Raw genomic sequence first — 14,317 nt, 5'->3', positions numbered from 1 at the left:
TAGGCGTCATGAAAGTCGGTGCCAATACGACCTGTGACGCCTATGTGGCATCATGGAGGGATCGCGTCCCTGCAGATCGGTTGAAAGGGTTCATTTCCCCGATCTGCAGGGACAGGGGGAGTGGTACTATAGCCCAGGGGGGGGTGGCTTTGCCCCCACGTGGCTACAATCACTCTGATTGGCTGGTGAAAGTGCAACAGCCAATCAGAGCAATTTGTAATATTTCACCTATGAAAAGTGGTGAAATATTACAATCCAGCTATGGCCGATGCTGCAATATCATCAGCCATGGCTGGAAACCCTGATCTGCCCCCCAAGCCCCCCCCCCCCCCCCTGCCACCAATCTCCTCCCCAGCCCTCCGTCCTGTGCTCCGCTCCCCTCCGTCCGCCTGTCCGCTCCCCGAAACCCCCCCCCCCCCATACTTACCGAGCCTCCCGGTGTCCGTCCGTCTGTTCCATGGGCGCCGCCATCTTCCAAGGGTTAGGGCTAGGGTTAGGGTAAGGCTATGTGCACACGTATTCTGGTCCTCTGCGGATTTTTCCGCAGTGGATATGATAAATCCGCAGTGCAAAACCGCTGCGGATTTATTGCGGTTTTTCTGCGGATTTCACTGCGGTTTTACAACTGCGGTTTTCTATAGGAGCAGCTGTAAAACCACTGCGGAATCCGCAGAAAGAAGTGACATGCTGCGGAATGTAAACCGCTGCGTTTCCGCGCAGTTTTTTCCGCAGCATGTGCACAGCGTTTTTTGTTTCCCATAGGTTTACATTGAACTGTAAACTCATGGGAAACTGCTGCGGACCCGCAGCTGCGGAAACGCTGCGTGTGCACACACCCTTAGAATTAGGCTACGAGCACACGGTGCGGATTTGGCTGCGGATTCGTAGCAGTTTTCCATCACGTTTACAGTATCATGTAAACCTATGGAAAACCAAATTCGCTGTGCCCATGGTGCGGAAAATACCGCGCGGAAACGCTGCGTTGTATTTTCCGCAGCATGTCAATTCTTTGTGCGGATTCCGCAGCGTTTTACACCTGTTCCTCAATAGGAATCCGCACAAAAAACACTGGAAATCCGCGGTAAATCCGCAGGTAAAACGCAGTGCCTTTTACCTGCAAATTTTTCAAAAATGGTGCGGAAAAATCTCGCATGAATCCACAACGTGGGCACATAGCCTTAGGGTTAGGGTTGGAATTAGGGCTAGGGTTGGAAATAGGGTTAAGATTAGGCTTGTGGTTAGGGTTATGGTTAGGGGTGTGTTGGGGTTAGGGTTAGGGGTGTGTTGGGGTTAGCGTTGAAGTTAGAATTGAGGGGTTTCCACTGTTTAGGCACATCAGGGGTCTCCAAACGCAACATGGCGCCACCATTGATTCCAGCCAATCTTGCATTCAAAAAGTCAAATGGTGCTCCCTCCCTTCCGAGCCCCGATGTGCGCCCAAACAGTGGTTTACCCCCACATATGGGGTACCAGCATACTCAGGACAAACTGGGCAACAACTATTGGGGTCCAATTTCTCCTGTTACCCTTGCGAAAATAAAAAATTGCTTGCTAAAACATCATTTTTGAGGAAAGAAAAATATTTTTTTATTTTCACGGCTCTGCGTTGTAAACTTCTGTGAAGCACTTGGGGGTTCAAAGTGCTCACCACATATCTAGATAAGTTCCTTGGGGGGTCTAGTTTCCAAAATGGGGTCACTTGTGGGGGGTTTCTACTGTTTAGGCACATCAGGGGCTCTGCAAATGCAACGTGACGCCCGCAGAACATTTAATCAAAGTCTGCATTTCAAAACGTCACTACTTCCCTTCCGAGCCCCGACATGTGCCCAAACAGTGGTTCCCCCCCACATATGGGGTACCAGCATACTCAGGACAAACGGGGCAATAACTATTGGGGTCCAATTTCTCCTGTTACCCTTGTGAAAATAAAAAATTGCAGGCTGAAAAATTTTTTTGGGAGGAAAGAAAAATGATTTTTTATTTTCACGGCTCTGCGTTATAAACTTCTGTGAAGCACTTGGGGGTTTAAAGTGGCCACCGCACATCTAGATTAGTTCCATGGGAGGTCTAGTTTCCAAAACGGGGTCACATGTGGGGGAGCTCCAATGTTTAGGCACACAGGGGCTCTCCAAACGCGACATGGTGTCAGCTAACGATTGGAGCTAATTTTTCATTCAAAATGTCAAATGGCGCTCCTTCCCTTCCGAGCCCTGCCGTGTGCCCAAACAGTGGTTTACCCCCACATGTGAGGTATCAGTGTACTCAGGAGAAATTGCCCAATAAATTTTAGGATCCATTTTATCCTGTTGCTCATGTGGAAATGAACAAATTGAGGCTAAAAGAAATTTTTTGTGAAAAAAAAAGTAATTTTTCAATTTTACGGATCAATTTGTGAAGCACCTGGGAGTTCAAAGTGCTCACTATGCATCTAGATAAGCTCCTTGGGGGGGTCTAGTTTCCAAAATGGGGTCACATGTGGGGGAGCTCCAATGTTTAGGCACACAGGGGCTTTCCAAACGCGACATGGTGTCCGCTAACGATTGGAGCTAATTTTTCATTCAAAAGTCAAATGGCGCTCCTTCCCTTCCGAGCCCTGTCGTGCGCCCAAACAGTGGTTCCCCCCAGATATGGGGTATCGGCGTACTCAGGACAAATTGTACAATAACTTTTGGGGTCCAGTTTCTCTTTTTACCCTTGGGAAAATAAAAAAAAATTGCTGCTAAAAGATCATTTTTGTGACTAAAAAGTTAAATGTTCATTTTTTCCTTCCATGTTGCTTCTGCTGCTGTGAAGCACCTGAAGGGTTAATAAACTTCTTGAGGCCATGTTCACACAGTGCGTTTTTTACCGCGGAACCGCGGCGGTTTTGCCGCTGCGGTTCCGCAGCTGTTTTCCATGCAGGGTACAGTACACTGTACCCTATGGAAAACAGGACACACTGTGCACATGGTCCGGAAATTTAAAAAAAAAGCCGTGCTGAATAGCTCCCGGAAAAAAGAAGGAGCATGTCAATTCTTCTTCCTGAACCGCAGCGGTTCTGCACCCATAGACCTCCATTGTGAGGTCAAAATCGCAGTAAAACACGCAGATCAAAAATATATCTGCGTGTTTTACTGCGGTTTGATGTGCAGAACCGCTGCAGCAGGAAGTGCGGGGAAGCCGGCGGAAGTGCGGGGCCGGAAGTGCGTGGGCGGAGAGACATGGAGGCATACCGGCGCATGGGGATCGTGTCGGCCGTTTGATTGATTTGGTATGTGTGTGTGTGTGTGTGTGTGTGTGTGTGTGTGTGTGTGTGTGTGTGTGTGTGCGTGTGTCCCCATGCGACGCTAGTGCCACCATTGTGCTAAGTCGCCGTATGGGACTACTACTCCCATCCGGTATTAGGATGGGAGAGTTGTCCCTGTGTCCGGCGACTTAGCACAATAGTAAAGTTTACACCAAACACCTACACACAATACACATACATGACACACAGTACATACAACACATAACACAGAGTATATACTCACCAACAGCACACTTGTAGGCGAAGCCCTCGATCCTCCAGGAAAAAATCCAAAAATAATAAACCAAATTCATACTCCCTGTCCGCAGAATCCATAAAACGAGTGTCCCACGCCGATCCCCTGCTCTCCGGCGATACACTGCCAGGAGCGAAGCTCCTAGCAGTGTATCGCGTACTGTTCCGGAGTTCAATGGCTCCGGCGTCTCGGTTAACAGCAGTACAGCTGCGTTGAACTTTCCCACGCAGCACTGCCGTTAAGCGAGAGTGCCTGGGTCAATGACCGCCGGTAAACTCGCTCGCGCATGCGCAGTGACACACCGACAGGAACTATGGCTCCTGTCAGTGTGTTGCTGCATCCGTGGAGAGCAGACATATCTCTGGATGTGTCTGTTCTCCATGGAAAATCTTCGTGGGATACGTGGATACTTAAATACGTGACACGTGTCACTTAAATACGTGATACGTGGCACTTAAATACGTGGCACGTGGCACTTAAATACGTGGCACGTGGCACTTAAATACGTGATACGTGGCACTGAAATACGTGGCACTTAAATACGTGGCACGTGGCACTTAAATACGTGGCACTTAAATACGTGGCACGTGGCACTGAAATACGTGGCACGTGGCACTTAAATACGTGGCACGTGGCACTTAAATACGTGGCACTTAAATACGTGGCACGTGGCACTGAAATACGTGGCACGAGGCACTTAAATACGTGGCACGTGGCACTTAAATACGTGGCACGTGGCACTTAAATACGTGGCACTTAAATACGTGGCACGTGGCACTGAAATACGTGGCACTGAAATACGTGATACGTGGCACTGAAACACGTGGCACTTAAATACGTGATACGTGGCACTGAAATACGTGGCACGTGGCACTTAAATACGTGGCACGTGGCACTTAAATACGTGGCACGTGGCACTTAAATACGTGGCACGTGGCACTTAAATACGTGGCACTTAAATACGTGGCACGTGGCACTGAAATACGTGGCACGTGGCACTTAAATACGTGATACGTGGCACTGAAATACGTGGCACGTGGCACTTAAATACGTGGCACGTGGCACTTAAATACGTGATACGTGGCACTGAAATATGTGGCACGTGGCACTTAAATACGTGGCACGTGGCACTGAAATACGTGGCACGTGGCACTGAAATACGTGGCACTTAGGCTATGTTCACATTTGCGTTGTGCGCCGCAGCGTCGGCGCCGCAACACACAACGCAAAGTAAAACGCAGCAAAACGCATGCACAACGCTGCGTTTTGCGCCGCATGCGTCCTTTTTTTGATTGATTTTGGACGCAGCAAAAATGCAACTTGCTGCGTCCTCTGCGCCCGGATGCGTGCGCTGCAGTGACGCATGCGGCGCAAAACGCGGAGCGCTGTCATTCAAAACACGTCCACTCATTTTGGTGTTTAGTCCCAAAATGGAGGATGGAAGAAGAAAAGGGTTGGACAAGGAAATGACATCATTTTTTTTTTTTTTTTCCCCCCACTGCAGTAAACTTTATTTCTGTCAAACAGACAATCTGCAGACAAAACTGCATCAAAAAACGCACTAAAAAACGCACCAAAAAACGCACCAAAAACGCACCAAAAACGCACCAAAAAACGCACCTGCGTTTTCTGCAGAGACCTGCAGTTTCAGTCAGGAAAAAAAAAGGATGGAAATCCTGAACGTGTGAACATAGCCTGAATGTGGTTTTGAGCACCTTGAGGGGTGCAGTTTTTAGAATGGTGTCACTTTTGGGTATTTTCAGCCATAAAGACCCCCCTCAAAGTCACTTCAAATGTGAGGTGGTCCCTAAAAAAATGGTTTTGTAAATTTTGTTGTAAAAATGAGAAATCGCTGGTCAAATTTTAACCCTTATAACTTCCTAGCAAAAAAAAAATTTGTTTCCAAAATTGTGCTGATGTAAAGTAGACATGTGGGTAATGTTATTTATTAACTATTTTGTGTCACATAACTCTGTTTAACAGAATAAAAATTCAAAAGTTGAAAATTGCGAAATTTTAAAAATTTTAGCCAAATTTCCATTTTTTTCACAATTAAACGCAAAAATTATCGACCTAAATTTACCACTATGTCATGAAAAAAAAAATCTCAGAACCGCTAGGATCCGTTGAAGTGTTCCTGAGTTATTACCTCATAAAGGGACACTGGTAAGAATTGCAAAAAACGTCCAGGTCATTAAGGTCAAAATAGGCTGGGTCATGAAGGGGTTAATTGAAAAAATGATATAGACTGCTTTAATAAATCTTAATTAAACCATACTTACGACCTAGCCCATTCCCTCGATGCCCTCGTCATCTACAAAAGAGTTGAAAATAAAAAAAACAACAATATTACTCACCTTTCCGCAGAGATTCCGCTAATCCATTTATCCCACGACGGGTCCATCTCTGCTACATCTAGACGGTTGCATGATGCAACCATACAGCCTGTCATTCAGCAGAGACACTGAGCAGCGTGTGATCAGTGTCTCCCTGTGAACTCCTATTCCCTGCCTGAGGGCACCGCGAATGTGAGAAAGTTCTCCTGCTCGCTGTGCCATCAGAGAGGTCCTGCGAGTTCACAGCCAATGAACTCTATGTAACGTCAGCATGAGTGCGGTGGGAAATTTTCCCACGGCCCCAACTATCACCCCACATGCCACCGCTACAGGGTAAGTGGGGAGAGCGAGACTAAGGGCTCATTTCCACATGCGAGGCACACGTCCGTATCTCGCATGTGGAAACCAAGCTGTGGAGCCGGCACTCCAGAGCGGAGCGTGCGGCCGCATAGGAACACATGGAGCTGCACAGCTCCGCTCCAAAGTGCCGGCGCCAGAGCTTGGTTTCCACATGCGAGATACGGACGTGTGCCTCGCATGTCGAAATGAGCCCTAAGTGTCAGAATTAGCACATCTTAGAGATGAGCCTTTTTTGGAGCAGATGAGAGATGTTTTTAGCCTGGGTGGGGCCAGTATCCATGGCCCCTTCCTAGACTATTAATATCAGCCCACAGCTGTCTGCATAGCCTTTGCTGGTTATCAATTATAGGGGAACCCCATGTCATTTTTTTTAGGGTTTTAGGGTCCCCCATTTTAATAGTCAGTAAAGGCTAAGTATACAGCTATGAGCTGATATTAATAGCCTGGGAAACTCCATGGGTATCACCCCTTCCCAGGCTATACCCATCTGCCCCCAGCCGTCAGCTTTCTCTCTGCTGGTTAAGAAAATTAAGTGGGAGCCCACACCATTTTTTTCAGAAAAATAATCTTTTATTAATTAAATACATCTACAGTAAGATGCACACACTGTACTAATTGTATAGGTCACTGACATCTATATATTCTATGTGTATTTACTGTATGTAATCCATCTATTCTATCCTGTCGGCTTCTGCTGTGATTTTACACTAAGTAGCTGCTGAATTGCCATCTGTTCTTCTATGTAATACACATACATATGTGTGTGTCACTGACATCTATATATCTATGTATTCTACGTGAATACATTTATTCTATTCGAACCTGTCAAGCTGTGGTTTCACTGTAGTCGGCAGATGAATTGCCGGCTTTTCAAAGGACATCGGTGTGTAGAAATTGGACAGCATTCACTAGGTCCGTGTGGTATCTAAGTTTATCTCGCACCCATAGGCTTGCATTGGCGAGTCTCAGGCAATATACACATACAATGGCAGCATACTGCTATTTTACACACACGAGAAAAAAAAAAAACAGCTGATGTGAGCGGCCCCATAGATTAACACTGGGCCGAGTGCTATGAGATGTTTTCTCACATAGCACTCAACTGTGTACAAGAATATAACTACTAAAATACTGCTCCCTATGCACAAGAATATAACTATTATATTACTGCCCCTATGTACAAGAATATACGGTAACTATATTACTGCCTCCTATGTACAAGAATATAACTACTATAATACTGCCCCTATGAACAAGAATATAACTACTATAATACTGCTCCCTATGTACAGGAATATAACTACTATAATACTGCCCCTATGTACAAGAAAATAACTACTATAATACTGCCCCTATGTACAAGAATATAACTACTATAATACTGCCTCCTACGTACAGGAATATAACTATAATACTGCTCCCTATGCACAAGAATATAGCTACTATAATACTGCTCCTATGTAAAAGAATATAACTACTATAATACCGCCTCCTATGTACAGGAATATAACTCCTATAATACTGCTCCCTATGTACAAGAATATAACTACTATAATACTGCTCCTATGTACAAGAAAATAACTACTATAATACTGCTCCCTATATACAAGAATATAACTATTACTAGCTGAAGAGCCCGGCATTGCCTGGGCATAGTAAATATCTGTGGTTAGTTATAGCACCTCACTTCTCTTATTTTCCCATCACGCCTCTCATTTTCCCCCTCACATCTCTCATTTTCTCCCTCACACCTCTCATTTTCCCCCTCACACCTCTCATTTTCCCCCTCACTCCTCTCATTCCCCCCTAACACTTGTCATTTCGACCTCACATCTGTCATTTTCCGATCACTCCACTATTTTCCCTCACTCCTCTCATTTTGCACTCACAACTTTTTATTTTCACCTCACACCTCTCATTTTCACCTCAGTATATACATGTTTGTCATCTCCCTTATATATAGTATACACCTGTATGTCATCTCCTGTATATAGTATATACCTGTATGTCATCTCCCCTGTATATAGTATATACCTGCTGTGTGTCATCTCCCCTGTATATAGTATATACCTGTATATCATCTCCTCCTATATATAGTATATACCTGTATGTAATCTCCTCCTGTATATAGTATATACCTGTGTGTCCTCTCACCTATATATAGTATATATCTGTGTGTCATCTCCTCCGGTATATAGTATATACCTGTATGTCATCTCCTCCTATACATAGCATATACCTGTATGTCATCTCCTCCTGTATATACTATATACCTGTAGGTAATCTGCTCCTGTATATAGTATATACCTGTGTGTCATCTCCTCCTGTATATAGTATATACCTGTATGTCATCTCCTCCTGTATGTAGTATGTACCTGTATGTCATCTCCTCCTCTATATAGTATATACCTGTGTGTCATCTCTCCTGTATATAGTATATATCTGTGTGTCATCTCCTCCTGTACATAGTATATACCTGTGTGTCATCTCCCCTGTAAATTGTATATATCTGTATGTCATCTCCTCCTGTATTAGACCTCGTTCACACGTTATTTGGTCAGTATTTTTACCTCAGTATTTGTAAGCTAAATTGGCAGCCTGATAAATCCCCAGCCAACAGTAAGCCCTCCCCCCTGAAAGTATATATTAGCTCAAACATACACATAATAGACAGGTCATGTGACTGACAGCTGCCGGATTCCTATATGGTACATTTGTTGCTCTTGTAGTTTGTCTGCTTATTAATCAGATTTTTATTTTTGAAGGATAATACCAGACTTGTGTGTGTTTTAGGGCGAGTTTCGTGTGTCAAGTTGTGTGTGTTGAGTTGCGTGTGGCGACATGCATGTAGCGACTTTTGTGAGATGAGTTGTGTGGCGACATGCGTGTAGCAACTTTTGTGTGTCGAGTTGCATGTGACAGGTTAGTGTAGCAAGTTGTGTGCAGCAAGTTTTGCGCATGGCGAGTTTTGCGCGTGGCGAGTTTTATGTGTGGTGCCTTTTGAGTATGTGCAAGTTTTGTGTGAGGCAACTTTTGCATGTGTTGCAACTTTTGTGCATGTGGCAATTTTTCCGCGTGTGCAAGTTTTGCGTGTGGCGAGTTTTCCATAAGATGAGTTTTCCATGAGGTGAGTTTTGCACGTGTGGCGAGTTTTGCATGTGGAGAGTTTTGCGCGTGGAGAGTTTTGAGCGGCGACTTTTGTGTTTCGACTTTTATGTGGCGAGGTTGGTGTATGTGTGGTGAAATGTGCGCTGAGGGTGGTATATGTGTTCGAGCACGTGGTAGTGTGTGGCGCATTTTGTGTGTGTTCATATCCCCGTGGTGGTGTGGTGATTATCCCATGTCGGGGCCCCACCTTAGCAACTGTACGGTACATACTCTTTGGCGCCATCGCTCTCACTCTTTAAGTCCCCCTTGTTCACATCTGGCAGCTGTTAATTTGCCTCCAACACTTTTCCTTTCATTTTTTACCCATTATGTAGATAGGGGCAAAATTGTTTGGTGAATTGGAAAGCGCGGGGTTAAAATTTCACCTCACAACATAGCTTTGACGCTCTCGGGGTCCAGACGTGTGACTGTGCAAAATTTTGTGCCTGTAGCTGTGACGCCTCCAACACTTTTCCTTTCACTTTTTCCCCATTATGTAGATAGGGGCAAAATTGTTTGGTGAAATGGAAAGTGCGGGGTTAAAATTTCACCTCACAACATAGCCTATGACGCTCTCGGGGTCCAGACGTGTGACTGTGCAAAATTTTGTGGCTGTAGCTGCGACGGTTCAGATGCCAATCCCGGACATACACACATACATACATACACACATACACACATTCAGCTTTATATATTAGAGAATACTGCTCCCTATGTACAAGAATATAACTACTATAATACTGCTCCTATGTACAAGAATATAACTACTATAATACTGCTCCCTATGTACAAGAATATAACTACTATAATACTGCCCCTATGTACAAGAATATAACTACTATAATACTGCCCCTGTGTACAAGAATATAACTACTATAATACTGCCTCCTATGTACAAGAATATAACTACTATAATACTGCTCCTATGTACAAGAATATAACTACTATAATACTGCTCCTATGTACAAGAATATAACTACTATAATACTGCTCATATGTACAAGAATATAACTACTATAATACTGTCCCCTATGTACAAGAATATAACTACTACAATACTGCCTCCTATGTACAAGAATATAACTACTATAATACTGCCTCCTATGTACAAGAATATAACTACTACAATACTGCCTCCTATGTACAAGAATATAACTACTATAATACTGCCCCTATGTACAAGAATATAACTACTATAATACTGCTCCTATGTACAAGAATATAACTACTATAATACTGCTCCCTATGTACAAGAATATAACTACTATAATACTGCTCCTATGTACAAGAATATAACTACTATAATACTGCTCCCTATATACAAGAATATAAGTACTATAATACTGCTCCCTATGTACAAGAATATAACTACTATAATACTGCTTCTATGTACAAGAATATAACTACTATAATACTCCCTATGTACAAGAATATAAGTACTATAATACTGCCCCCTATGTACAAGAATATAACTACTATAATACTGCCCCCTATGTACAAGGATATAACTACTATAATACTGCCCTCTATGTACAAGAATATAAACTACTATAATACTGCTTCCTATGTACAAGAATATAGTTATTATAATACTGCTTCTATGTACAAGAATACCACCGTATAACGCTTAACAGCATTTTGCTTACAGACAGATGTTTTAAAGACAAAATATGATTATAGGAGTTGTAACAAAGTATATATGCAATATGGAGAGAAATATTGGAATCCCTTACTAAACAGTATAGGGAACCTGTGACATCAGAAAAAAATGCCATTTACCTACAGACAGAGGGTTAATCTGCAGGTAAAAAGCATTACAATACAGTCCAGCCCCCTTACTGAAAGTGTATGTACCGGGAGAAAATAAACATTTCCCCTGGGAGCTGCCGTTTTTCAGTCATATGGGCAGACACGGAGCGTATACAATCATGGCTCATTACATAGGAGGCGGTGGCTCCGATACTGTGTCCACTCGTTCTACACAGACGCTCTTCAGAGGTGGCTGCCATTCACAATACTGGGGTGTGCTTACATCCGCCGCTCACAGAATAGGAAGTGCTGAATGTAGCAGCTTCATGTAAGCTTCTATGACTAAAAGTTGGCTGCTGCCAGGAGGATACAAGTTCATTTTCTCCCAGTAGCTGCACTTTAAGTAAGGTGGCCAGGGTGAGTTGTATCACTATTTACCTGCAGATTACCCCTATATCTGTAGGTGGAAAGTGTTTTCCAAGGTGACAGATTCCCTGTATAATAGTATGGATGGAAGGAATCCCCTATACAATAGTAATGATGGAGGGGGGGTCTCTCCCATATAATAGTATGGAAGGAAGGTCTCTCCTATACAAAAATGTGGGTGGGGGTCTCTCCTATATAATAGTATGGAAGGAAGGTCTCTCCTATACAATAATGAGGGTGGGGGTCTCTCCTATATAATAGTATGGAAGGAAGGTCTCCCCTATACAATAGTAATGATGGGGGGTCTCTCCTATATAATAGTATGGAAGGAAGGTCTCTCCTATACAATAATGTGGGGGGGGGGGGTCTCTCCTATATAATAGTATGGAAGGAAGGCCTCTCCTATACAATAATGAGGGAGGGGGTCTCTCCTATATAATAGTACGGAAGGAAGGTCTCTCCTATACAATAATGAGGGTGGGGGTCTCTCCTATATAATAGTACGAAAGGAAGGTCTCTCCTATACAATAATGAGGGTGGGGTCTCTCCTATATAGTAGTATGGAAGGAAGGTCTCTCCTATACAATAATGATGGGGGGTCTCTCCTATATAATAGTATGGAAGGAAGTTCTCTCCTATACAATAATGATGGGGGGTCTCTCCTATATAATAGTATGGAAGGAAGGTCTCTCCTATACAATAATGAGGGTGTGGGTCTCTCCTATATAATAGTATGGCTGGAAGGTCTCCCCTATACAATAGTAATGATGGGGGGGTCTCTCCTATATAATAGTATGGAAGAAAGGTCTCCCCTATACAATAATGAGGGTGGGGGGGGGTCTCTCCTATATAATAGTATGGAAGGTCTCCTTTATACAATAATGAGGGTGGGGGTCTCTCCTATATAATAGTATGGCTGGAAGGTCTCCCCTATACAATAGTAATGATGGGGGGGGGGTCTCTCCTATATAATAGTATGGCTGGAAGGTCTCCCCTATACAATAGTAATGATGGGGGGGGGGTCTCTCCTATATAATAGTATGGCTGGAAGGTCTCCCCTATACAATAGTAATGATGGGGGGGGGGGTCTCTCCTATATAATAGTATGGCTGGAAGGTCTCTCCTATACAATAATGTGGGTGGGAGTCTCTCCTATATAATAGTATGGAAGGAAGGTCTCGTCTATACAATAATGTGGGTGGGGGTCTCTCCTATAATAGTATGGAAGGAAGGTCTCTCCTATACAATAATGTGGGTGGGGGTCTCTCCTATATAATAGTATGGAAGAAAGGTCTCGTCTATACAATAATGTGGGTGGGGGTCTCTCCTATATAATAGAATGGCTGGAAGGTCTCTCCTATACAATAGTAATGATGGGGGGTCTCTCCAATATAATAGTATGGAAGGAAGGTCTCTCCTATACAATAATGAGGGTGGGGGGCTCTCCTATATAATAGTATGGAAGGAAAGTCTCTCCTATACAGTAATGAGGGTGGGGGTCTCTCCTATATAATAGTATGGAAGGAAGGTCTCTCCTATATAATAGCATGGAAGGAAGGTCTCCCCTATACAATAATGAGGGTGGGGGTCTCTCCTATATAACAGTATGGCTGGAAGGTCTCCCCTATACAATAGTAATGATGGGGGGTCTCTCCTATATAATAGTATGGATGGAAAGTCTCTCCTATACAATAATGAGGGAGGGGGTCTCTCCTATATAATAGTATGGAAGGAAGGTCTCTCCTATACAATAATGAGGGTGGGGGTCTCTCCTATATAATAGTATGGCTGGAAGGTCTCCCCTATACAATAGTAATGATGGGGGGTCTCTCCTATATAATAGTATGGAAGGAAGGTCTCTCCTATACAATAATGAGGGTGGGGGTCTCTCCTATATAATAGGAAGGAAAGAAGGTCTCCCCTATATAATAGTATGGCTGGAATGTATCTCCTATACAATAATGTGGGTGGGGTCTCCCCTATATAATAGTAAGGAAGGAAGGTCTCTCCTATACAATAATGTGGGGGGGTCTCCTATATAATAGTAAGGACGGAAGGTCTCCCCTATACAATAGTAATGATGGGGGGTCTCTCCTATATAATAGTAATGATGGGGGGTCTCTCCTATATAATAGTATGGCTGGAATGTATCTCCTATACAAGAATGTGGGTGGGGGTCTCTCCCACGTAGTGCTTTGGTGAGATACACCCAGATAATGCCATTCTATAAGACGGGGGGCAGGAGGTCCCCACTTCCGGGACACAGGCCCCTCAGCTTTATTTCCGGTTCCGCTTTCTTCTCCATCCTCTCCGCCGGCCGCGGTGTCGCCTCCTCAGCCCCCTTGCTCCCCGTCCGTTTATCTCTCCTTCCCCCCGAACCCTAAATCCGACGGAGACACCGACTCTAACACTTACCGCAACGGCCGCCATCTTGGATCCACGTGTCCCTGGTGACGTAAACGGAAGTGACCAGTCCCTTGACTACTGTAGTTTATTGCCATGGGAACCGGAGTCCTCTGGAATTGCGCCTTAAATGTGTTATGTAAATTGATGAGAGGCTCCGCATCGTGCACAGACGTCTCCCGGTGTTCACATGCTGGAGCCGGCCATCGCCCCCTGACCCGAGACCCTGGCGCCACACGACCGCCGTTACTCCCTGTCACCGACCCCATGTATCTCCTGGCAGGAACTCGTTCCGTTCAGCACATGTGCCCTCTGCTCCAGTCTGATGGATGATATCCAGGCGCTGGCACCAGGGCCTTACATAGAAATCATGGG

At 44.3% G+C, this 14,317-nt stretch overlaps 1 protein-coding gene across 1 annotated transcript in view; it reads right to left on the bottom strand.

Moving 5' to 3' along the window:
* Positions 1-14,076, bottom strand: part of TM9SF4 (transmembrane 9 superfamily member 4) — a 37,662-nt gene extending 23,586 nt beyond the window's left edge. The window contains exon 1 of the mRNA XM_077253102.1: positions 13,955-14,076. Coding sequence (XP_077109217.1) covers positions 13,955-13,969 — 15 coding nt within the window. The 5' untranslated portion in view covers positions 13,970-14,076. The remainder of the gene's footprint in view (positions 1-13,954) is intronic.
* Positions 14,077-14,317: the final 241 nt, after the last annotated feature.

The sequence above is a fragment of the Ranitomeya variabilis genome, chromosome 4 (genome assembly GCF_051348905.1).
Source record: "Ranitomeya variabilis isolate aRanVar5 chromosome 4, aRanVar5.hap1, whole genome shotgun sequence".
Classification (NCBI taxonomy): domain Eukaryota; kingdom Metazoa; phylum Chordata; class Amphibia; order Anura; family Dendrobatidae; genus Ranitomeya; species Ranitomeya variabilis.
The sequence above is the reverse complement of the archived record's forward strand: the minus strand, read 5'-3'. Positions and strand labels throughout refer to the sequence as shown.